Source organism: Hippocampus zosterae, chromosome 15, assembly GCF_025434085.1.
Source record: "Hippocampus zosterae strain Florida chromosome 15, ASM2543408v3, whole genome shotgun sequence".
Taxonomy (NCBI): Eukaryota; Metazoa; Chordata; class Actinopteri; order Syngnathiformes; family Syngnathidae; genus Hippocampus; species Hippocampus zosterae.
The window spans coordinates 5588419-5615293 of NC_067465.1; the positions used below are offsets into that span (position 1 = coordinate 5588419).

The window sequence follows — 26875 nt, forward strand, 5'->3', positions numbered from 1 at the left end:
CCGCACTCACAATCCCACCTAAGGACAATTTAGAGTGTTCCATTAGCCTGCCGTGCATTTTGGGGGAATGTAGGAGGAAACCGGAATACCCGGAGAAAAGCGTTGAGTTAAGAAGGCTGTGGAGCTTCTGCGACAAAGCAGCCATTGAAAGATTTTCATTCCTAATGAAGTCAGGGGCCAAAGGCCTTACGTCAGTGAGTTCCTTGCAGGGAGCTTGGTCTTAGCCACAGGTACAGAATTAATTTCGTTCCGTGTCTTTGGTGCGTCGTGCCGAGTGAGTAACAAAAAATAGTTGAGATGTATAATTTTTTTTCCTCATCTCTCCTGCCCACTTTTCAAGAGTTTGCCTGTGTTGGCGTCTTTCTACCCTTCACCTTGAGAAACACGGACCTAGCGGATGTAGCGGCGATGGAACACTGTTGAGTAGGAGTAAAACGGTTGCTCGGTGTATCAAACGAAACATCATCGTCGGGAAAAGTCATGTCCCCACGATTAAAACATTGATTCAAAGTAATTCCGTTTTCTTACAAGTTGTGATTGGTCGTCGAAACCATCAAGTTGGTCTTGTTTCGCTTGTCGCGGCTTTTACGCAGTACCGTGGAGGCCCTCCTATTCATTTTTCCAAAGTCTTGCTCCGTTTTATTTTTGTCGCACTGCCGTTTTTAATATTTGAACATTTGTTTGGGGGGGCTTCCTGCTTGTCCGCCATTTTATTGTGTCCCCCCCCTACGGGAACTTGACTGGAGCTTCTGCGTAACCTTTATGTACAAGACATTCCCCATGTCACACTTTTAAATCTACTGAGCACGTTCCTGATACACTAATACATGCGGTCGGCTGACATTGCAAAGGACAAGTCTCCATCAGTCGTCAGAACTTGGGCCGAGTGGCAGCCAGCGCGTTGAAAGGCCTTTTTTGATGCCGCACATGCGGCCAGGACAGAAGAGGAAGCGAGACGAGCTTGTTAGGCATCAGGTGTAATTGCAGTCAAGGTTTTGGCAGCAGATGAAAAAAAAAAAAGAAAAAGAGGCCGATGTCTGACCGAGAAAGATATTGGCAACAATCAGAGCATGTGCTCGATGCTAAAACATCCACTGACCTTTGCGCATGAAGATCATTGCCGCTGATGAGCATCATTTCTCATCAGGGATGCCTGAAGGTGAAGAGACATCAGATGTCGTTCAGGACCATTTGCAGTAGCCGTATGATGGAGCCCTGTAAGCTTTGGTTATCTCTATTTCAAAGCCCTATTAAGCAATTCGGTTCAAGCGTCTCTTTGCAGACTAATTAACAATTGCTGGGACTGTGTCGATTGATTTGCTTTCATGTTTACATAACAACAACAAAAAAACCTCAATTGACAAGGTGAAAACGTTACAAGATTACAATTTCAGCAACCTGGCCATAGACGCCGATGATCCCAGCGCCATTTCTGCTCTTCCAGATTTCGATCTTGCTCCTCTCTCTTATCCTAAAGGCTCCGCGTCACATGTGGATTGTGCAATGAGGAGGGAAGAAAACTCTGCACCTCCCGGATGATATATGCCAACGTAAATGGAGCCCTTGTACATTTTAATTCGAAAAATCGTGATTTATTTACATTTGTTACTGCGTTTCATATTCGATGTGCAGCGGTTGTTAAGCTACTCTACAAAAAAGTCGACATGAATGAGAATACGTGAGGCAGAGTTGTTATATTTCTACGTCCACAAAATCAAAGTAGCCGTTTTGTTTTTAGTGCCACATATTAAAATAAAAAGCTAAACATACCGCTTTCAGTCCTCATTCAGTGGCCGGCTCTAAAACCCAAACGACGACGAGCGCAATTTATTTAGAAGCCGTTATGAGCTCCTGTAAATATAGAAAACTGTCTTGCACGGTAATGTGCAGTGTGTGAGATTGAACATTTATACGCAGAAGTGATTGACATCACAGCCATCACAGTACTTGTACTGGAAGATGATTGACACGACTCAATTCAATGATGCAACAACACTGACGAAGAAAGACAGGTATGAGATGAAACAGGCCGTGCGGGTAGACGGGCCTGAAAGAAACTGAAAAGTAAAGAAACCAAGTCAGTGAGGCGCAGCGGTCTGATCTCCACGAGGTTCAAATGGAATGCGGCATCGGTGTACTGGGTAATAATATTGAAGTATCGTCATCGGGAAGACTTTTATGTGCTCCAGAAAAAAAATAAAATTGTGGTAATTGCACAGAATGTTAGAGAAGCAAAAGTCTCGAGAATTCAACACTTGGGGACACAGTCTTGAGCAAGAGGAGCAATAAGTGTAACCTAAGATAGAGCAGCACCAGAGGTGGCAGAGGAGCTTGTGTTTGAAGCCAAGAGACTCTTCCATCAACTTCAAACAAGTCCGGTCGCAGCCAAAGTATAACTTTCATCTTGCTGAAGGGAGTCGGCTGATAAAAAAAAAATGTTGTGAATTAGTACTTGAGGTAAATGAGAAACTGAATTTTGCCTCAAATGTTGGAGTTGTGAACGTTAGGACCGAAAAGCAATTTATGAAAAAAAAAATAAAAATACATATATACAGATTCTGGCAGATAACCTTCGTGATCTTGCTCATTGCAAAGCCAATCAAAATCCCTCTTGGCTTTTTCTGTGACTTATTTTGCTTCTTAGTCTTATTATAGCAACAGGCCGAATTATCCACGTTCCGTAAAACGGGTGGGGAACTGCGGTTCCTCTAGAGCAGGGATGGGCAATTATTTTTTGCATAGGGCCACATGAGAACCAGAAAAGATTATGGATGGCCGAATCAAAAGGGTGAACTAAATTCGACATCATATTAATTGGATTTCTTTATTTAAAAAGCAGTAATTTGCATTTTTTGGCACGTTTTTCAGACTTTAAGAGTACATTATTCCGTCGTATCGAAAGGGATTTGCTTGACTTGGCGCTACTGCGGGCTTCCGTATCGTCTCCCCCTTCCTCGCTATGCGCTGCAACTTCAAGTAACTGTGCCACCTGGCGTTGAAAGGCCTGCCATTACAAGTCCAAATGAAATGAATGCAGTCGTTGACATTGAACCGTAATTGTGTACCAACCTTCGGCGGGCCGAATTAAAAAGACCAAACGGTCCGGATTTGGCCCGCGGGCCGTAGTTTGCTCACCTCTGCTCTAGAGCCATACATCCTGCCTTTTTGGTCTTCAACACACCTGATTCGAACAAACAAATCGAAGCCGGAAACAATCATCAGCAATTGAAGCAAGTGTGTTGGAATGGGGAGAGATCGAAAACGGCTCTTGATGGAACCGCAGTGACCAGCTGACCAGCGTGGCCGCCCCCCCTCCACCTGCCCCCTTAGTCCCTATTGAGTCTTACAACTTCATTTGACCAAGATACTGTATTGTGGTCAATTCTAAGTGCCCTCTGGAGCAAAGAAAATGGCCTATAAATTGAATAGAATAGAAGCACTTTATTGTCAGTGCGCCGTGCTGCAGAAAGTGATAGTGCTTCCATAAAGGAGCAACACATAAAAAAAAATGGGACCATCTAGAATACCTATTCTGAATCATGCCCTCTTATCTGTGACCTTTGACCTGATTTTTTTTCCCCCCTCCCCCTGGACAAATGGACTCACGCCAAATCGACCCACATCCGATTTTCCTCAGTTGTGTAGGCGCCTCTGGACTGCGCACGAGCCTATCATCCCGCATGTATATGCAAAATCCATTTTATAGCTCTAAAGCGCTCGGTCATTTCAGTCCTACAGATGGTCACGTCGTAGGTTTGGAAAAGGACTTGAGCGCTTGTTTGGCCCGACCTCCCTTCCCAGGAGGGGGGCACGGACACCTACTGTCAGCTCGTCAGTCGGGCTCCGATGAAGCCGAGGCTGGGATGTATTTGAATCGGGCGTTTATGCATTCAAAGAGGAACGCGCTCCCGCTGTGTTTCCTCCCATGCCTGCTTACTGACAGGCACGCTTTTATCTGCCGAGGTTCAAGGCAAGGCCGACGATGCCGCACATTGTTTTTGCACTTTAACACAACGAGTTGCTCTTGCGACGAAGGCCTTATGCCTCCCACTTACACCCATCAAAATCCCCCCCGCGGTGCTTCCATCAGAACTTCCTTACTTCTTTTTTGCCCGCGTAGAGACATACGTACTTCTTTTGAGGTCCGGCTTCTGTCGTGTGTGAGCGGACCCCGGTTTTGTCTTCTAAGTGTCCACAGAGGCGTTCCCCTGGGCTTTCTTGACTTTCCCAAGCAGCCTGAAGGATTTTGGTTTGTTTGGGTGAGTGGGGGGGGGGGGTGTTCTTGTTTATTCGCAGACGCTTCACAAATATGTATTTCACAGGCCGGATGATAGAAGTCTTTGAGCACAGCGTTGTTTAGCATGTAAGTAGAAAAGTACATGATGCATATTTTTTTTTTTTTTGCTGGTGGCTTGTTTAGTGTTGCGGAATGAGTGTGCGTGGGCTTCCTGCTATGCCACTGTCTTTCTGTTGACTGGGGGGGGGGGGGGGGCAAGGAGGCAAATCGTAATTACAATTTCCACTCTCGTTAGTCAGGTGACAGGGAACAATCAATGGTAAGGATCTGCCTCCAATACGAGCACACGGCGAGATCATTTGCCTTTTAAGTGGGCAGGGACTGGTAGTGGAAATTGAATTAAGATATTTATGACAGCAATTAATCACCTCACTGAGACCTGCCGCAGATTTATTGTTCTTACAAAGACATGCACAACCGCAGTCGTGCGAAGAAAAGAAAAGCAATCCAAAGACCTAAGCTGCGCATTTGGTAAAATTCTCATTTAAGAACCGCTCCCTGGTGTTTCCGACTAGTGTCATGTTTGTTTGCGTGAAGTCATGGTGCTACATGTGCTCTAACGAGCACAATCTTTGCTTGATTCTTTGCTCGATGATGAGGAGAAGATCAGCGATTCAAGGCTGACATTACATAAAACAATAAAATGAAAATATGAACCTCGGGTGCTTTAAACCGCGGCACCTAATGATCTTGCTTTTTTTTGTGGGGTCTTGTAAATCTCAGTGCCCTCGGAATCATACGACACTGGTAGCGTCGAAGTGATTCGTTCCGCGGCGCTTGTGCTGCTAGTCAAATAATAATAATAATAGTAAATTAAACGAGCAAAGTGCTGTGAAATACTCATCAAGAGATGCGCAGTTGATAAAAGGCAACATGAAAAACGTGAAATAAGAACAAGTGTTTTCAAAGTGAGAAAACAAAAAGGGGAACGATGGCTCGGAAGTCATGCAAAGCTCATACTGTACATTTTCCAATGCACGTATAAAAGACCGGCTGTGCGATCACAACAGCAAAGGCTTTGAAGCATTCAACAAAATAACCACAGCCTACGTCCCCCCCACCACCCCCCAGTGCAAAGGGATGTCTTGCGTAATAATTAGCATTCAAGGATGGCACAAAAGTGCTAAATGTGAATGTAAATATGTGCAATATGGAATATCCAAACTTGCAAATGCTCCCCTGCAAATCACCCCCCCCCCCCCCAAAAAAAAAACTGGTGCTCAGCTGTGCCCTGTTGATATGCTGCCCTACATCCCACCACCTGCCCCCGGGCTTGTGAACAAGGTGCCCGTAGCAATGATTGCTTGGCCATCAAGATCCCCGCTGATACGTGCCTCTGGGAGGGAGAAGCGCTCTGTCATTGAATTCACCCTGATCAGCCCCTGACGCCGTACATTTGGACATAGCACACATCCAAACTTTACTCAACACCTCTGTCACGCCCCCCCCGTGATGATTATTTTCTGTCGAATAATTCAGACATTTTGCAGTTGCCCCGATGTCCATGTGACTTGTTTTATCTGTGCTGTTTTTTCCAGCACCCTTTTTTTTTTAATGCAAAATGATGTGGCGCTAGCCTTGTTGTCAAGAGGCGACACTCCTGTCACATCCAATGATGCAAGGCCCAGGAATGATATTGGCTGATTGATTGAAGCGTCATTGCTCAAAGGGTGAGGGACACGCTGACAGCTTGGTGATTGACACAGATGAGAGAGAGAGAGAAAGAGAAAGAGACGAGCTAGCAGGCATGAGGACAGGATGCCGTAACAAAAGCAAGTTAAAGAGCAGGCCGATAAGGACCTGGATGGGCTGAGATGGAGACAGATGGTTGGTGGGGGATGTGGGAAGAGAGAAGTCAGGAAAAAAAAGGGATCATCTTTTCCTTCCCGTTCAGTTAATCACAAGTTTGTCGAGAGCTGTAACGCGACAGATGAGGGGACGTGCGGAGAAAGGGTGCTGGAATCCCCCCCCCCCCCCCCCCCCAGCTGCACCCTAACTTCAGTCATGCCCTGTGAATTGCTGACAGGAGCTGACATTGCCAAAGAGAAGAAGTGTCACCAGCAAAACTTAATGCACGGCCTTGAATGGAAATTATGCCTCTGATGTGAAGCAAAATGCCTGCACACTATTCGGAGCTATCAGAATATCCTGGGCTTGGGTTTGGATTCTCAATGTCAATGAAGGTTTCTGCCAGTGAGCTCCTCTCTCCAATCGGGTATCTTCATCAAATCTTGCTTATACCGCCTCTTTGTTTCACACAGTTCTGCAGGTCGCAACCGTGCAGCCCAAATGTTCTTGAAATATCCATAAGTTCCATAATAGTTCATCTAATATTGCCAAAATCTTTGGAAAGTTTGAAAAGTTTTGATATTGTTTTGGCTCACAGGCAGTTGCCACCACAAGCCTAAGTTCAGGTTCCCGGCAGGGGTGTCCTCGCTTTGCGTTTTTCATTGCTGTTATTTTGATTTCAATTCGACTTTTGTTGTTCAACTTCAGTTTTTTGAAGCGGTTGTGCTAGTTGTTATTTGTTTGTTTTTTACTGCTTAATTTTATCTGAGATGTTCGAAATTGGCTTGTGCCCAATCCAGGGTGTATCCCGAATCTCGACCTAACATCACCTGGCATAGGCTTCAGCACAACCCTTGCTAGGATTAGAGGGGTAGATGGATATTCCCTTTTTGCAGTTTACCACAAACTAGTTTCCACACCTCTACATAATAACTAATTGGAACATCCGCCACCCCGGTCTGCCAAAGCCCTGATGTCCATGTGAGGTTGCAGAGGCATGTCAACAAGGACATCCTTTAGGGACTCCAGGCTGATCTGCCACCGAAGAGGAGCTCTTTAACCACCTCGGTGACCTCAACCCCCGAGGCGGATTGACCCAGACTCAGCTTCCTCCCACGGGCCTGTCACAGGGATTGAGAACTTTAAAGCCTTGTCTCGACTGACTCACAATATCCAGATGTCTGCAAACATGAATATTTTGATGTTATTGTAATATGGCACACGGCCATGCAGATTACGACCTGTCAAATTCGTAAGCGTATGTTGCTGAAATACTAGCCTGGTCTGTTTTATCTTAAATCAAGCAGACTGATTGATGCCTGACACTTGGCTTTGGTGTCGGATTTCTTTGCGGGGCTCGCAATGTGAGAGTGACACGCTGAAAGAGCGAGTCAAAAGTGCCTGACAGATACAAGAAAGTGCCCGAGCATCAACGGCTTCCATCGGTACCGACGTACCAAGTGACGGATCAAAGTACAATCTTAATCCAACTAATTAATTAAGCATGACAAGGAAATGAAAATAGTTTGTCAGTGTCTGCGCTGCAGTCAGAAGTCCTTGACAAGCGTTTCTCTTATTGAAATGTTGAGCGCATTTTGTCATGCCATGACATTTATCGCACAGTAGTGCAAAACAGAAGAAATGGGGATCGTTTTTGTACCCGTGCAGCTTATAGATGTGAGAAATAATACCGCGGTCATTATGGTGGTATACACGGATACGTTCCGGGCCTTGTCGATTTTGCTACTCTGTTAATGGATCTGTCATACCCCCTTGTCTTTGCGTGTCCTTACCTGTCTATGAAGCTCCACTTTTAATTAACCGAGTGCAATGATTTGACTTTTAACTCCGTTGTCGTTATCTTTGTCTCTCAGGGTGTTCAACTCTCTTGCGAAAGCTGAATGAGGATCGCTGCGGGAGAAGTGGAATAAAACAACACAAATCAGCACACCCGGAGAGACGGACGGATATATTCGGTAGTGTAGGAAAATACAGGTGACCGATACCTAGTGAACGTCATAGATCGAAGGACTGACAGGTGGGGCATGAGAAACCGAGAAAGTGGCAGAGAGAATGAAGACAGCTGGAAAACAAGGCCTGCCTCACAATAAAGCCTGCTCCAATTAGGACCTCTCGCGACGAGACAAGATGATGACAAGAAATCTGCTCCTATTGGTTTCCTTCTGCCTGTGGGACGGGCTGTGGGGCGGGGCTTTGCTCGGCAAGGTTGCGCGAATGAGAGGGGGAGGCGGCCAGCACATGATGAAAATAGAGGAAAGCAGACCTTCAGACCAATGGGAGGGAAGCCTGGACGCCAATGCCATGCCTGTAGTGACTCTCAGGAATCTGATAAATCACGCACAGGCGGGTGACGGCGGAGCTCTCGCTCACGCCAAAGCGCTGGCCAATCACGACACTCCATCGGCTGCCATCAGGGAGAGGCTGGCTGTCAAGCCCAAGCGTGAGGTCGAGTCTGTCAACAAGAAGCAGGTGACCCTGCGCGGGGATTTAAGTCAGGATTACAAGAAAATGAAGAACAATAGTAAGAATGTTGAGACGAAGATCGGAAAAGCAATCCCATCGCACCGTAAGCTTGATTTACATTCCAATAAAACCCGCATCAGATTAAGTTCAAAAGCCAAAAGCAGACCCGAGTTGAGTGTTTACGCAACAGGAGTGCCAGGAAAGGGCGTAAGCATCGAATCAAACCACAAACGGAACCTCAGTGGAAGTTACGAGGTTCTGCAAGTGCTGTCAAAAGAGAACCTGGTTCGAATAGTCAATTCCCAAATGCAGAATGTTCCCATTTTGAACTTTCCCAGCAAGGGTAGCCGGAGCCGAAAGAGAGATTTGATTGACGTTAACCACAGACAATTAGAGGCGCAGAAATCGTCGAGACAAGAGTCGTCCAGCGCTCAGTCACACGCCTTTTTTGATAATCAGACTGCAATCCCGTACCTAAATCCCATCGGCGCTCCGGAACTTAGTCGGGACCAGAGCTCTGACACTCACGTTAATCCGATGGCGACTGCCGCAGGGCAAGACGTTTTGGAGCTACCGGCTTCAGACGGTGGCGACGGCAAGAAACAACGTACCCCAATGGTATCAACACTTCTTGAAAAAGTAAACCTCATCTCGGACCAAACAGAATCCCCTCTTCAATTGACAAAACGTCTCCCGCTGCATGCTCCCTCCGAAACAAACGGCCCCACTCCATCTGCGCTGACAATGCAACCCCAGGGAATGCGACCTGGAAACAGAACAGCAGATTCCCACAGAGACCTATTAACAGAGTCGGCTCACGCCGCTCAAAGGGAGCCCGGCACGGCTCGCTACTCGCTAGATGAAGACAGAAATCTCGTCAACAGCAGCCATGTCCTGAGGCTCCATCCGGCTGCGGAATGGAGCCATTCAGCCAAAGGTGCTGGAGTGCGGGTGCACCACCCGCACAATGACAGCGGCCTCGTGTTTGAGGAAGCGGAGTCAGAGGACGAGGCCGGCGATCCCTCCGAAGACAAGAGGTCACGCTCTCGCAGCAGGAGAAGCTGGATCTGGAACCAGTTCTTTGTGATCGAAGAATACGCTGGACCTGAACCCGTGCTCATTGGCCGGGTAAGTCACTTATCACTTACATGCGATGATCTTTCCGTGGATATTTTCTTCATGTATAAGACTCCTTTCTATGACAAAAAACCTTACATGGAACATTTTTAACCTCCGGTCCCTTTCGGGTCCTTCTCGTACACGATGTGTTTGGCATAATCCAAACCAAGCATATTTTTGTTTAGCATCGTTATAAACTTGCAATTGGAATTGATTAACGTTGCTCCAGCGTAACGCTGTGCCTTGGAGGTAGCTGTAAAGCCTTCAATGAATCAATGGTTAACTGAGGTGCAAGAAAAACCCAAGATTCCATCTGATCAAAGGGCCTGGTCATGATCACAACCAATCTGCTCCCGCCTTTCGGGATTGACGTATCCGCAGGAACGAATAGCCAGATTTTGCCTCTTTCAAAATTGATCGACACCCCCAAGGCAGAACTTCCAAGAGCGTTCCTTCACTTCTCCCCATGTCACTTCAAGTCGCTCATGGTCACAGGTGCAAGGCAATTTCATTGGCAGTGATCGACGCTTACCAATACATCCTCGGCGCAACAAAAAGTGGCCCATAGTCATGTCACTCGCCTGTGGAATTTATTAGTTACTGACTGGTCACGTGTACTCCCTGTGTGCGCTCTCGCATTCAAGAGGCAGCCACAGACTGACAATAAGGTCAAGACAACCGCTACGGAAGGTGTTTTTAAGTCGAGCAGGTTTCTGAGGGTTGACATCTCAGCACCCGGCTACCCAGCCGCAGTACAGTCGAAGAGCTCATTTGTGAGCCGATGAGGTTACTTTACTGAGCAAATGAATAATAACGAGGCCCGTGTCACTGCCACAGGCCCGTTTAAACTGCACAGTAGGAAATCACAGCGTGTGATGGCTGGATGGAATTGATGGGCCCACTACCCAAAATGTGTTGATTCCAAGATTCATTAAATGTCGACACGATGCAAGCTTCGTGGACAACCCACATCGATAAGAACCGCGGAGTCGCGAATGCTATTAGGATATCTGTCCACTTCAGAACGCTGCTATAACTATCTATCAGAAGGATCAGTTCCAGTTCATGAATGAGAAAGTGTGCTTTGGGGTCCACAGTTTAAAAGTTGAACAAAGTTATGCTGGTCAGCACCAGAGCCACGCCGTCCGTCTGTGCCAAATGCGCATTTCATTCTGGTGGTGCACCGATCCCGCTTGACTATTTCATTTTACTATGTCTTTGGGAATGACTGAGTTTTAATTGGCCAGCTGTCTTTCACATAAAAACCAGGGATGAGCAACTTTATGTCACGGGCGATTCATGTTTGATCCATGTTTTTGTTCTTGATGAAAGGCAATGCTGAGTTTCTTCAGCGAAAGCCGAGGAGCACAGTAACTGAGAACATGATAATCGATCACGACAAACTGGAGCTGAGTCACACCGAGTTGGTGTTATTGGTGAGCTCATCTCGAAGGGGATCTGTGGGTTGTCCATTTCCGGCAATGCGGTTGCGGCTGGACAACCGGTCGGTGTCTTGCCTTGAGTGTTTTAGCCATTTTTGAGAATCCTTCATCTTCCCCTGTTGACAGAGGAACCATGTCGTTTGGATGACACCCTTACAACACGTCACTTTTCGTAAGGCCCAACGCAGGTGAACAACCATGGCAGCGAGTTTTCATTTTCTCTCCCAGAAACCGTTGTTCTTCACACGTAGACACGCAGGTAGGTTGAGGGTACAAAGAGTGAAGAGCGGAGCAAGTGCAGCAAGGCAGACATTTACGCAGCTCTCCAGGGGAACCAAATTTCCTAATTGAAGTGCAACTTATTATCGGTATACTGGTATGAACAATATACGAGGCTCGTCCTTGGAACTAAAGCATATGTAACTCAATTGTCGGATTGCTAATGGTCCATTCATTTGCGGGTTGATGGCATTTTCTTTCTCTCCGATTTCCCAGTCTTTGGAGGCACAATGGCTGAGCTAAAACAAAACAACAAATATGACGCAGCGCCTCGGATCGGCAGCCCCGAACCGCACATCGTGAAGAAGATGCAATCGCGATCGACACGTTTGACAGTTCGCCCTGCGTGTACGATCGATTTGTCCGCCCCCGTGAATGTATTTCAGCCCGCCCCATGTTACTCGGGGAGGGAACAAAGCCAGACCACACACCCGCGCCCATATTATGATGCTGACATTTGGAGTGCACCCAGATCACTATTATGCGCCTATTCATGGCTGGAAATGCATACGATTAGATCCGCTTGTATTAGACAGTGATGGCACACAAGAGAGAATAATGCTCTTAGAAATCCTATTATGCTTATGATTTTTTTTAATCTCCTGATCTGCATCCGTGTAGGCCGGCACTATAGGTAAGGAGATCAATGTGAACGCTTTGCCTCGTTTTTGCCCCATTAGAGACCTGATTATGTTTTCAATGGAAAGATGGGCACTGTTTAAAAACTCCACTTTGCACGAAAGGCTCCGCCAATCGCTAGTAACTCATACATGTACTGTCACCGATTGTGTAGTCCACGCTGAGGTGGTACAGGAGTACAATTCTTGTGCGCACAGAGGATGTATTTCTATTTTTACGCGGGACTCTTTGGAAAATCTGCACTCTAACATTGAATTACGGCCTTTTTGTGTGATCCCGGCAAATTCCCTTTGGATAAATCTCTAAAGCCGGAAACGGGAGCCAAGGCTATAATCTACGATGTCAATAGAGGACAAACGCTCCCTTCTAAACCGAAAATGATCTAAGGGCTACCTTTGTGGAACCAGTGACAGCCCTGAGCATAAATTTTAAAGAGTACTTCCTCTGCTTTCACTGTGTTTTAAAGTACAATAAAAAATGGATGTGAAAACGAAAAGAGGCAGCCGCTAAGTCATAAGACGTTCTGCCGAGCGCCCCTTGACATGTCCTTCAAGGAGCGAGTGTTTGTGGATGCCGAAATGTTGCTCCAAGACAATTGCTCAGGTTCACAAGAATTGTGCAAACAAGCAATTACTGGCATTTCTAAGCAACGCGCTCAAACGAGGTCTGACGCAACCCCCGCCGCCGAACCGCTCCGAAATACTTACATGTACGAGACTCATGTTAACACACCCGTACATTCACAGATGATGCTGTATTTGCTAACACCGAAGCTTCTCTACCCTCTAATTGTGAATTTAATTGATGCTGTCACATGGTCTGTAAGGGAGTTTCAAGTGATTGCAGCAGCTTTGCGGCCGGGGGAGGAAAAAAAAATACCGTTGGGGCAAAAGGCGCCTCGGCGGCGATGGGTTGAACAAGAGCATTCATGTCTGATCAGCTGAAATTTTTTTCTTGCGGTGCGTATGCGTCACACCCCGCGTGCAGGGTTTGCCTTACGACAGAACTACATTTGACCTTGATGAATTTGACCTTATCCATTGCAACGAGCAAGTAGTTGGTTCCATGTAATGCCACAAAATTGCAACAAGACCACCTCACTTATCATAATCAATATCTTCAACACGCTTATTTAAGTCTCTCTGAAATAACTGGACAAGATCCGCCTCCATGACCAGAGCGTCTATAGCATTTTCTCCAGAGTGCGGCACTTGTTTTGGCAGCAGCCGAATCGAACCGTGCACCTCTGCATCGTGAGGCCGACGTGTTAACCGGTTGTCCACCATGTTTGGGGCTTAAACACAAATAAAAACAGAATACACTGATTTGCAAATCATGTTGAAACTATTTCAATAGAATACAAGATGGTTCATGTTCAAACTGCTCAACTTTATTGATTTCAGGAAATAATCATAAACTTGGACACGCACAGCTGGAAGAAGACTTTTCGCCTTGTGGGCCTGACATTCTCACTGCCGCACAACGGATTGCATGATTGTCCAGTGCTAGTAGCGAATGGGTGAATCAAAAGTCCTCTGAAAATTAGATGGCGAAATTACCCCCCCCCAACCCCACCCCCCGCAAAAAAAAACATGTGTTATCGTTGAATCGACCTCAAGAGTTAAATGTCAATGCTGTTCACGCTCAGGGACAATGTCTGGATTGTTCTTCCACGCGATTGTACAGTCGTATTCACTTTGAATGATCGGGTGTGAGGGTGGAGGTCGCTAAAGTCAAAGTTCACCTCATTACGCGATCCGTCTCTTCAGGATCAATTTTCAAGCTATCCCTATCAATATTTTCTTTTTTTTCCTTTGCTCGATGTCAAAGGGTGACAAAATAAGTCGGCTTTTAACTGTTGTCACAGTTCTCCATGTGCGACACCTCGAGGTGCAATGTGCAATTGCATAATAGTATGAAAGCGCTCGGGAGGTTGGCGACGTGATGTAAGAAAGTGAAAGAGGCTGTCACATAAAGTTAAGTACATTTTCCTCTGCTCATTCTTAGTGAAATCACACAAAGGCGGTACTTCTTCAATTTATACATCATATACACGAGCCCGATATTGGAAATTATGAGCTAATTCTGAAAATTACCTATATATATATATATATATATATATATATATATATATATATATATATATATATATAGGCAGCCCAGTGGTTAGCACATCGGCTTCACAGTGCAGAGGTACCGGGTTCGATTCCAGCTTCGGCCTCCCTGTGTGGAGTTTGCATGTTCTCCCCGGGCCTGCGTGGGTTTTCTCCGGGTGCTCCGGTTTCCTCCCACATTCCAAAAACATGCGTGGCAGGCTGATTGAACACTCTAAATTGTCCCTAGGTGTGAGTGTGAGTGCAAATGGTTGTTCGTTTCTGTGTGCCCTGCGATTGGCTGGCAACCGATTCAGGGTGTCCCCCGCCTACTGCCCGAAGACAGCTGGGATAGGCTCCAGCACCCCCTGCGACCCTAGTGAGGATCACGTGGCTCGGAAGATGAATGAATGAATGAATGAATATATATATATATATATATATATATATATATATATATATATGAATACAAAAGTTGAAAATACTTTATTTATTTCTCTTCGACTCGTACAGGAAAAAAAAACAGTGCGCCCAACGGTAGTACAAAGCGGCGGCTTCTCAATAGAAATCTAACATATTTGCACACAACCGTGTTTCAACTCAACTTTCTCTCTGTGTAGAAATCATTTAGCCTCCAGGTTTGAGCGCTACAGTGGCGGCGTGACAGCAATTAGAGCGTGATTATACGGTGCTTGGTGGTGGGTTGGTGGGGGGTGGGGTGGGGGGTGAGAATGGCTGTCACAACTTGAGGCAGAGGAGAGAAGCACAACCAGAGGATGACGATGGGTTAATGTGGGAGAAAGGGGGGAGGGGGGGGGGATAATTGGAGAGAGAACAGAAAGAGGTTAAATGGAGCGCAGCGAGCATAAAGGTCTGCAGCAAAGGCTAAGGGGAGAACTCCAATGTACTGTACCTGGTCACAAAGGGTTAATTGCTTACAACTTGCATAGGAGTGAAGTCCTGAAGGGGGGGAAAAAAAACGGAGGGGAAACAATGAATATACTCACACGGTCTGCCAAGTTGTGAAGCAAGATAAAGAAAGGCAGACCAAAGAGAGAGCGGCAAAGGCTTATAAGATAAGAAAACCTTGATTTGTCTCACAATGGAGAAATTCCCAATTGACGGCAGCAAAATTACGAAAGGGAGAAAGTGGAAGACAAAAAGTATAGAAATCAATAGACGAGTACAAGCACACAACTTCTTGAATGAGAGCCGATGCAAAAAAAAAAAAAAAAAAAAAGGGATGCAAATCAGCTCGGAACTTGAGTTAATGTCGATGATGACCTTTATGACCATTCATGCCATCATTTGTTCGGGAGAGGGCGTGGCCCTCATGCTATATGATGTAAACGTAGTGTCCGGGCAAAGCAATTTTCTCTCCCCGCTTCCGTGAGCCGACTGTTGTCATCTGCTTCATTCATGCTTGGCAATCAAGCTGTCCGCTGTCTTACTTGTAACTTCCAATCGCACGCACGGAGATGTGCGGGGCGGCCGTATTGAGCTGGCACCCTTTATTAGTTCCCGAGCCCAAAGCTCAGCTCTCCGCGCGCTGCCGCAACAATTAACCGTGGTCATTTTACATCGACATGTATTATGTACTGTATGTTCATCATTGCGTGACCGGGCACTCTGGCAGACTCTGCTGCCTGTCACTGCAATATAAATATTTGGGGCAGGGGCCGCAGTGAACTTATGCCAGTGTCACTTGAGCGACACACAGATGGACTCGTGCAGTGTGAAATCTGGGCCTGTTTAGTCGAAGCTGAGGAACTCCCAGGAAGCGTCGAATTATTCTCTTGAGTGCAGTGCAGCCGGGAGGCTGTCGGCCTTCGCTCGGCATCACGTCACTCCCGCAAAGCCACCAAATAGGTGAAGGCGCACGGATCGGTAATAAGCGTGCTCAGTACCAAAACGACATTTCCTTCCGCCCACAAGGGGGCGTGTGGCGAGTAACTGCGGCAAAGCGGTAGCCAGAGTGCCTGCGCGGTGGGGAAAAAACGTCGTGAAAATTGTTTATCTGCCCATCCATTCTCTCGTTCAGGGTGACGGGTGGCATGGCCAATCCCAATTAACTTCAGGCAAAAGGCGGGCTGCTCCCCGAGCGTGTCGGCAGTCAGTTCAGGGCACACGTTGACACCGACCGCCATTCGCTGAGTGAGAACTGAATCCGCACATGTGTACTGAAGTCAGCTGAGTCTGCTACCGCTGACTCCAGTACAACGTTGAACTCTCAAATCTTGTCACTCCGGTACATTTATCACGTAACATGTCATTCATTCATTCATTCATTCATTCATTCATTCATTCATTCATTCATTCATTCATTCATTCATTCATTCATTCATTCATCTTCAGAGCCGCTTGATCCTCACTAGGGTCGCGGGGTGTGCTGGAACCTATCCCAGCTGTCTTCGGGCAGTAGGCGGGGGACACCCTGAATCGGTTGCCAGCCAATCGCAGGGCACATAGAGACGAACAACCATTCACACTCACACTCACACCTAGGGACAATTTAGAGTGTTCAATCAGCCTGCCACGCATGTTTTTGGAATGTGGGAGGAAACCGGAGCACCCGGAGAAAACCCACGCAGGCCCGGGGAGAACATGCAAACTCCACACAGGGAGGCCGGAGCTGGAATCGAACCCGGTAACCTCTGTACTGTGAAGCCGACGTACTACGTAACATGTCATGAGCTTTAAATCAAATACATCATACTCTGCGGAGATGCTTATTATTCATACACCAAACGCCATCCTCAGTGTCTATATTGGTGCCGTGAAAGTGGCCAATAAATCCTCCAGCTGGTAAACAAGCGAGCCGGCGACAAGCGTTCTTTGACTTATCCTCACAATATGTCTTTTTTTTTTTTTAAGTCCACCTTGACGAACAACACCCGCTAGCTAGCTTCCCAACGGGAAAAGAACTTCCTCCTTTGGTCGTGGCGTGCTGCGAAATGTACGGCATGCAACAACCTGCCCGTTAAATGTACAGCAATGAATAAAACCTCCAGTGGCCTTTTTCCAAGCGTGCCCCCCTCGGCTAAAAATACGTTGAGAAGTGTTCTTCAACAGAGCGGTGAACTGAAGCGATAAAGCACAAACAATCAACCGGCAGGCATATAAATGCAACCCCCCGCTCCCTCTCACATCAGCTGATTATGATAATAACAAGTAGCATTTGCATTTTCCGAGTCTCAAAGCGTCTTTTTTTTTTTTTTTTTACCGGATCATGTATTGCTGGGCAAAGGAAGGCTGCATCGAGAAGGCTTACGATGCCATCTGAAAAGTCGAATAATGTTCAAAAATGAATGTATGTGCATGCGTGTGTCCCAAGTGGAGATGATTCCTAGTGGAGACTTTGTGGTTAAGATGGCCGCCTGACGGTTTTGAGCTTTGGGATTGAATATGGCACGTTCCTTCCATCGCCATCGCATCATCATGCGTGTTGGAAACTCTCAATTGTCCATTGTGAGTCCAGTGTGAGTGTGAATTATTCGATATGGGTCCCGAGATTGACCGCCGACCAGTCCGGTCTACCCAAGTCTGCCGGTCCAGCCGTCAGCTAACCTCTGGACTCTCTACTGGATATTCCAAAGTTGGATGGATGCATGGATGGATGCTTAACAGCAATGATGAATGCTGAGCAATTAACTGCTTCCCTTCTCCGCGCGTCTTAACCGTGTCCCATTTCATTTTAAAACAGACTCCAGCTGATCAAACAGGAGACAGTTTTGTAAGAAATGTTTCTGAGTGAGGAGGAAAAAAAAAAAAAAGCAAGATTCAAGCCCACGCCCACTGTGAGCGTCTGCTAACATCTTCTTGAGTGAATTTGAAAGCTGTCGCAGTACAAAGGTGATGGGAATAGTGCTCCCCAAACGCTGCCATCTTTCTCCTCGCCGGCCTCTGAATTCCTCTGTCGGAGGGCGGCGTGTTTTTTTTTATATATATTGGTTTGCCCGTGCAAGAGAACAGTTATGATGAGGACGTACGATGAATCTGAGCGCTAAATGTTCCCGTTGTCACGCGCTTGTGAGACAGCGATTGTAAATGATTCGCGGTTGTTAAAGTGACTCGTTTTTTGCCTCGCTTTCCTCCCATTACCTTGTTTAGCGTCACTGCTTTTTGACGTGGACAGATGGCTTGTTAGTTATCGACACAAGTTGGAACACTTGAACAAAAGTTTTCCCGCAGCAATTTAACATCATCACTGAGACACCGGGGTCCTACTTACCTACTGCGCGGTATCTATATTTCCATTCAAATATGGATATTTTGCTTCAGGCTGTTTGATTTTAGAGTATGTAAATTTATGGAAAGCAATTTGGTAACTGGGAGAAAATGTTTGCCCGCATTAATATCCGCCCTTAATTGAGAACGCATGCCTTGACTGGCACTGTCAAAAAGGGGCTTTATTTGAAGATATTTATTGCTGGGGTTGTAATTACCTCTGAAATATTGTTCCCTTTACATTTCATACTATCCTTCTCTTTTACAGAAAATCTTACCGTCTCATGGTAAATCTAGTTAAAATTAGAATCAGGCCGTTGTACTTTATGATGATGACCTTCCTGACAATGAATCAATCTGACATCGTAGTTTAACAGTGCGATACAACTCTCTTGTTTTGAATGGCAGATTGTGCGGGTGTGGCAGTGGCACGTTTTATTCAAATGAGAAGAAAAATCACGCCGGTTTACTCTATGTGTACACTTATCTCAATTCAGTCGTTTGTGGTTAGCTATACGAGCTAACTAAGCTAACCCTAGCTAAATAAGCTCGCTGATATTTGTTTGGTGAGTGAAACTGACTGGTGGCCTATTATCGTCCAACTATTATTGATGACTCCGGGGTGCCATATTGTTACGTCATGAATCTTAAGCGTGAAGGAAAATAAAGATTTATTTTTCTCAATCGCTGCACTGCCATTTGATGAATTTATTTGTCCCGTTTATACACGTTACTGCAGTTTGTGTGTGGAAATGTTCAGTCCATGCGATCACAAGGCAGTTTCCAAGGCTTGGAGGTCACCGATAATGGAAGCTCGGGCCCGCTTAATGCGCATCCAAAATGGTGTTTGACGCAATTGAGGTCAGGGCTCCCAAATTCTTCCACAGCAGTGTCAATCCAAGCATGCCTTGGAGTGAGACAGTGTCAAGCTGGAGAAAACCGCTCGAAGAATAGTATCGTCCAAACCCTAGTTGATTAATTAGTTGATTTAGGGATACGTGTCAATATTTCTCTCCACATTGAGACCCTTTAATTGCTTTAAAGCAATCAATGTCATTTAGTTATCTGGCCACGAGGCGCCATTTAATTGTCAGGCTCTCTCGACTCCTTCGGCCACTCTCTCAGGCTCATGTTGCTGCTGTATTGTTGCTCTTTCTTGAGACACCTCTCGGAATCGGCGGACGTGCTGGAAATCAATAGGCTCGCCCGATTGCCCTGCGTCACACTCCAAGGCTAATATTAAAGAGCTGGCTTACTCCCAGACGTCTGGGATACTTCTCGTAGCCATGTGGCGGGACCCCGTGGTGCTTGTAGTTGTCCCATTGGCCGGCAGTTCTTTTCAATTCACCACAAGCAGGATGATTAGTATCTTATGCTGCACAGGCTTATAGAAAAAAAAAATCGGGGGATATTATCAGCTGTGCACACTTCAAGCTCTGCTAATGCCCTTCGCGATCGTGCTGCAGCAACTGGCTCTCGTGTCTGAATCAAGTTGACTTTATTCAGCAACCACACATACATTCATGAGGAAAATTGAGCTGCGGAAAACACTTTCCTCGCGTTTTACGATTTATTATGCATCTCAACATATTGTGTATATGAGGCATTGCCGTCAATTCACGAGAATAACAAAACACTTTTGTCTCAAAAAATGTATCCAGATTGAGGAGGGAGTATTATACACAAGTGCATCAACATTATAAAAATTGGTCATTTGGTATATCGACGTTAAGCACTACCAGGAACTAGTAAAAATTTATATTTTCGTGACAATATATTAAACATTAATATATTCAACTGTGGTGGTTCTGACATTATTCCCCCACAGAACTAGGGTTGGGCATTGTTTGAATTCACGGTTCCGATTCCAGGTTTTCAATTCGATTACGGTTCCGGATTCGGATTCTTTAAATAAATAAATAAATAAATAAATAAGACAACCAGTGGCAATTGTGACGACAATGTGGTTCATTGTCAGTGTAATCCGGTGTGCGTCCGAAGATCTGCCCAAAAATACACCATAGTAACATACTGTATGCTACATTGCCGTTGGCGGCCATTTTATTGGAAATGGTTAAGACGAACTATCGTTATCAGGTACAGATTCATTATGTCCCCCCTCAGGTACATTGTAACGAGGTTCGACTGGTTGCATATTTTGCGGGGAAAAGCTTGCCGGGTTGTGCCCTTGTACATGAAGTCCCGCTTTTGGAACGTGAGAGCCAGCCGGCCATGGTACGCACCAACACGCAAGCCCAGGAAATCGTTTTTGTTTTGATGGCTTTGTATCAATCTTTGGTGCATAGATAATGTTGCGAGGTCAGTGTTAAATAGATTTGAAGCAGACGCGTCTGCTGCCGCAGAATGAGTTTGAGGAAACCTTTCGATCACGGCTGCCACCACTCACTCTGGTAATGATGCTGGGCTTCATTAAGAAGCTCATTAAGTCCCGTCGTTAAGCAGCAGGGCTGTTAAGGCTTTGATTGTTAATGGCTCTTCATTCAGAGGAGAGCAAAACCAGGCTTCCCAGGATGTTCTGGCCGGTCCGTTGCGTTTGTGTTTTGGGTCGCATCATAAGATGGAGCATGAGGGAAAGAAAACTCAAATTGGTGCCAGTGAAAATGTTTTGGAAGGAAATGTTTGAAAGGGAACTTTAGGTCTTGGCACATAGTCGCAACAAATTGTCAAATGATACTTGAGTAGCCAGTCGGTGCACCGAATGCGAACAGAAAAAAGTGGGGATTGATAAAATTGAAGGTGAGCAATTTTTAAAAGGCCAACCAATTCACATGCACTGTGATGCACGATGGCAGTTCTGTTGACTTGATCTTGATCAACTTCCAAATCATTTTACTAACTTTCTCCTATTTGATATTTCCTTATACCAGGGGTGTCCAAACTTTTTGCTAAGGGGGCCAGATTTTATGTGGTAAAATGTCGGGGGGACGACCTTGGCTGACATTCTTTACATTGAACAACAATATTGTTCAACAAATTTTAGTAAGCCAGTCTGTTTCACATTTCCATTTTTATTTTAATTTCAACAATCTTAAGAATTTCTTTTGGTTCATTTGAAACAGGTATATCACATGCAACTGCTTATTCACTTGACTTTTTCTTAAACAGAAGTCTCCCGAGTGCAAATTGATTGATTTGAAACATAAAAAGTATCACCATGACTTTTCAATAGTCACAAAACCTTTGACTCGAACAACAGGGAAATGAACAAGCAATACACATATCCACAACTGCAAGGATCATTTGAAATATGACATATCAGTCAATATAAACACGGAGTGATGTCTTGTTAACTCGTGAGTGATGCCCTCTAGTGTCTAAATGCTATTACTCATTTAGTGAATGCTATTACTCATTTAGCCACTAGAGGGAAGCAGTACTCTATGAAACATCACTCACCAGTCTACGAGACCTCAGTCAATGCAACACGTGTTCCATTGCGCCCAACCTGCGGGCCAGACGGCACTGATTTTATGACAGGGGCCGAGGGCCGGATGAAATTCGACCGCGGGCCGGGTTTGGCCCGGGGGCCGGACTTTGGACACGCCTGCCTTACACAAATAAAGTTGCGTTGTTCGATTCATCATGGAGCGTATCGTTTGTGCAAGCAACTGTTGCTGCAATGTTGCCATTGAGAAGAAAAAAAGATGTGATTCCGCACCACAACTTCTGCAGGCGTCCGCTGATGGGGAACAAGGCAAGGGAAAGAGAGATCGGACGATAGCTTTTACTGACAAGGTGCTGTCACGGTCCATTGGCTCGCGTTGACGTGAAATCGCCATGCTGGGCCCAGGAAGTGATTGGGCAAAGCTGCTAATTGATCTTCATGAGAGATTGAGTCCAAAACAAATAGACGGGTACACACAACCCATCACATCATCTATGGTGAGGCTAACTGAGCACAAGATGTGCACTTTAGCCGGCCAATGTGTTTGGCCACTCTCGAATTGAAGCACATCGTCGGACTGCTGCGTTTAGAAGTTTTGGGATGGTGGGAGATATTCTGCGCTCTGCGCTGGAGTGAATTTGGGAGTTTTGCCGCCGATTCTTTTTCGGGACGTCTATAAATGGCCGACGCGCCTTATGTGAGTGCTGACGTGAATTCTGATCATTCATGGGCATGACACATTTCGGTGCAATCTGTCTACAACAGAATCTCTGCCATAAATATTCAGTGGATGTAGGTGGAGTGTAGGCTCCAATCAACATAAATAGATTATTAGTCAGCACAGACTCAGCAGTGAGAGAATGTGCACAAATTTCTTGAAGCACCTGACAGAGTCGGTGCCTGGAATGCAGTCATGACTGTTTTGGATGGGGGGGTGGGGGGTGGATGCGAGACAATTTAATACCTCACTGTTGTTGAATATCGTTTCATACTTTTTCTTTGGTTGTCCTCATTTTTTTGAGACGCCAAATATCGTCATCCACTTTGTAGGGGAAAAAAAAAAGGTGCAAGATGCTTTTGCCGCAAGTCAAGCTGCACACTGTGGTTGTCTAATATTCTTATTGGTTTTACTTTATTTGCACCTGAATAAAAGGCATTTGAAAAAACTCTTGACCCCCAATATGTTTGGTGCATTCATTCAGCTTGCTCATCGAAAAAGAGTTCGGGGTTAAGCCATTTTCAAAGTGCGGTGAATATTGATTGACAACAAGCCATTCGAAACTTTCCAAAAAGTACTTTGCTGTTGCCAGGCAACATTGCTTTCCTGGGTTTCTAGACGTATTCACATTCGCTCTCTGGGTGAATTGCACATTCTTTTTTTGGGGGGGGGGATCACAGGTGCCACTCAAACCACTAATGTGCTCAATACTGTGATTGAATCTTGTGCTATGTGTGTGTGTGGTGCTGGTGATGAGAGCGCGTTCCCTGATATTGCCTTCAGCCGAAGCCGCGGCTGCTCCGCTACGCCAGCATCCCACCAGGAGTTAATCTAATAAAACTCAACAGAAGGCTGAGATCGATATAGCTTGTCCCTCTGCCGTGCACTCCGGACTCATCCTCATATATTCCTATTAGTTAGGGAATAATTGATTGGCCGACTGTTCATTATTCCTTTGATGTGGAGTTTTCATTAAAGTGCCAGGGCGCACTCCCTGCGCACGTGCTGGTAATTTCCTCCACTTAGTAGCCGCCCGAATGTGAAAAGAGGCTTTGAGAGTGGACGCGGACATGAAACAGAATGTCTTTCCGAGCTACTGCGTAGCATGAAGACGCGCACGGTCATGCAAATTCAAAGGAAGTTGCGCTTCGTGAGCAGCTGAAGTTTTGTGCGTTATTTTACGATCCGTCTGGCCATTTTCCAATCCGCATCTCCTCACGAGGGTCTATCCAAGTTTTCGGGCAGCAGGCTGGGGGACACCCTGAACGCGTTGCCAGCCCATCGCAGGGCACGCAGAGACAAACTACTATCACAACAAAGACACGCAATCACAACCGAGGAAAATTTGGAGCGTTCAATCTACCCACTATGAGTGTTTTTGGAATGTGGGAGGAAACCGGAGTACCCGGAGAAAACCCACGCAGGCACGGGGAATAACATGAGAATAGAACCCCGCACCTCTGCACTGTGAGGTGGACGTGCGAACCAGTCGGCCATCGCGTTGCCCGTTATTTTATGACATTCCAATTTTTAAATCCATCATATTATGCAGGACTGAAGGTGATCTAACTTTGTCAAGTGATTTTTAAGATGCGACCACTGACACTATAGTCAGTCACGGAGCAAACTTTTCTGAAATTTGCGTGGGACAGGACAGAAACGGGATGAGGAGCAAAGAAAAGTGACACGCCGAATGTTTATTCTTGACTCCTTGTCTACCTTCTGCCACTTAGCTCCACACCGACATGGACAGGAATGACGGCCGCACGAAATACGTCTTGCGAGGCGAGGGGGCCGGTTCCGTCTTTGTGATCGATGAGAAGACGGGTAACATCCACGTCACCAAGCCGCTGGACCGCGAGGAGAAGGATGAGTACCGTCTGATTGCCACGGCCACCGACAGGCAGACGGACCGTGCCCTCGAACCGTCTTCGCAATTCATAATTCGGGTGCAGGACATCAACGACAACCCGCCTGTCTTTGACGAAGGCCCTTACAGCGCCACGGTGCCCGAGATGGCAAATATAGGTAGGCTACCCTTTTGTTTATTTCTTGGTGTCTTTATTTATTTTCCAAACGGAAAGTCCATATGTCAAAAAGGGCCAGTGAGAAGAACAAGAACAATGTGCCAGTATGCAGTTATTTGCATTTCCGTTGGAGAAAGGCAACGGTGAAGATGATGAGACGTACATCTTTAGATGACATCAGTTAACTGCAATGTGGTCAACGTTTGCGATCGATTTTGCGCGTCAGGACCTCTGCGGGCCTCCAACCTGGCCACCGTTGCGAGGCGGGTCGGTGGTGCGCCCAGACAAAAATACAAATAGAAACCGTACAAGTACAAGATGTTCTAGGGGCAGATTTTGTCACGTCCCGTGTTTGCCAGCAGGGGGCAGGCTTTTGACTGCCACTTGCACACCTGTCACCGAATGGTGATTAATTACTCGGGCTTTATTTGGACACTCTGGCAGTCTACTCACTGCCAGAGTATTCCAAGCCGTGCCATTACTCTCGCCGAGTCCTTCTCGAGTAAATTATCATCTTTAAATCGATTGACTGTCTTATCCGCTCGTGTGAAATTCTAGAGTTGCCTAATCATTTTCCTTGCTGTTTTTCTACCAGCGTTTTCTGTTTACATCCTTATTCATTCCTGGTCCTTATTTTGACCAGCGTCTTCTGTTTGTTTCGCCTAGACGGGTATTTTGTGTTTATATTAAATCTAATTTTTGTCGGACAAACATCTTTCTGTGTCTGCTATTTCGGGGATCCACTTCCTTATTTTGTTGTGCAGGAAGCAATAATTCCATCGCTTCGGGCACAACGTGACAGATTTAAACTCGGGCATTTCATTTTTCGTACTTATAGACCAATCGTGCGAGTCCATTTTCTAACCTTAATTTAATCGGGTTTTACAAGTTCCTGCGATCACTTGAGCCTGTCCCATACCCTCCAACTTCAATTGAAGATTTGCAGTGCGCATAATCTGCCAATTATAGTTGACACGTATTCACGTTCAGGTTCCGCCTAATCTGCCGCTCCCATTTCCGCAGTGTCCTACCAGCCGGAACCTCTCTGGACTTTCTGTACTCATTACAAAACTAAGCTTCCTTTTAAAGGAAAGGAGAAGCCAATGTCACCGGTCACCATTCTGACCTGCCGTGACCCCCACGGCTCATATGTTCCACAAACGGAGCATAATTCTGCCCCCGTTTATCCCTTCATGCAAGGGGATCCTTGCTTGTGCACATCAACTGAAAACAAGACAGCCACTTGCAGCTTTTACAGGATAAAGAAATTACGAAATACAATCAAACTCCCTCCATTGCAGATTTCCCGGTCTTCGGTATTTTGCGGAATGCTGACGTGCTGAAATGGCTTTCATGTCGGGCTCATCAAAAAGGGTCCACGTGTGTCATAAATGTGAACGCGACTGGTCGGTTGCCTCCAGAGCGCAGGATGTTCACTGCCATTGACTTGCACAAAGTCAATGAGGACAAGCGCAATTGAAAATTGATTGATGTAAAGTTAATTAACTCTGCTGCGCAGCGGCCAAAAAAAAAAAATTTGTTTTCACTTAGAATGTACTGACAGCAGCATGCATGTCAGAGCCAAAGTGACCTGTTAATATTTCCGCGACAGTTAAAGGATCATGTCAAATATGACCGACGTGCTTGGAATGCAAATGAAGAGACTGGGCCAGGGAAGAATTTTTTTTAGTTTTGTGCACTTATACGAAAGAGACATTTGGAAGTGTTTTCAAATGTAATTCAAAGCACGGCTGCAGAGAGGCTTTTTGTGCAAAGAGTGTTGTAGCCTGGATTTCTACTTCGTACGGCCCCTTGAAATTGCAAATGAAACATTTTTGTATTGCTTTAAGTCACAAAGACGTGGACCAAACTTAATATTATAAAATAAGACTTTTCTTATTCTTTAATCTCACCTTTAGACTTTACAAAGTGCCTGCATATTTTTTTGTCCAAATAAAAACATGACATTTGCTTTAGACGGGGTAAAAAAAATAATGTTTCAAGTAAAACAGAGAGGCAGGAAAACTGATGCAAGGGAGGACTCCAAATCTTGCCGCGCCATCGTTTATGTTTCTCACTCGGTCATGTTTTTATTTTCCTTTCTATGTCAATTTTCCGTGTGTTGGAGGGAGGAGGGGAGCATCGAGGTGCAATTTGAATCACGTCCCGGGGCCCCGTTATTGTGCTCAGCGCAAGTGTGTAGTTCAAAGTGCAGTCGAAACTGCCCAGGACAAGTGCGCGTGCGCAACATGTAAAAACTGCCGCGAGAGTAGTTTTATCGGGTTTAAGAATTTGGCAGACCGTGCTACGCCTCGCTGGGCGTTACGGCGGACCGGGTGATGTATGTAAAAAAATG

At 45.9% G+C, this 26875-nt stretch overlaps 1 protein-coding gene across 3 annotated transcripts in view; it reads left to right on the top strand.

The window, feature by feature from the left end:
• The window catches only part of LOC127616915 (uncharacterized), a 108018-nt gene that overhangs the window by 37666 nt on the left and 43477 nt on the right, over positions 1-26875 (top strand). For all 3 annotated transcript variants that reach the window (XM_052088739.1, XM_052088738.1, XM_052088740.1), the window contains exons 3-4: positions 7960-9697; positions 24226-24520. In XM_052088739.1, the coding sequence (XP_051944699.1) occupies positions 8234-9697; positions 24226-24520 (1759 nt within the window). In that variant the 5' untranslated portion in view covers positions 7960-8233. The remainder of the gene's footprint in view (positions 1-7959; positions 9698-24225; positions 24521-26875) is intronic.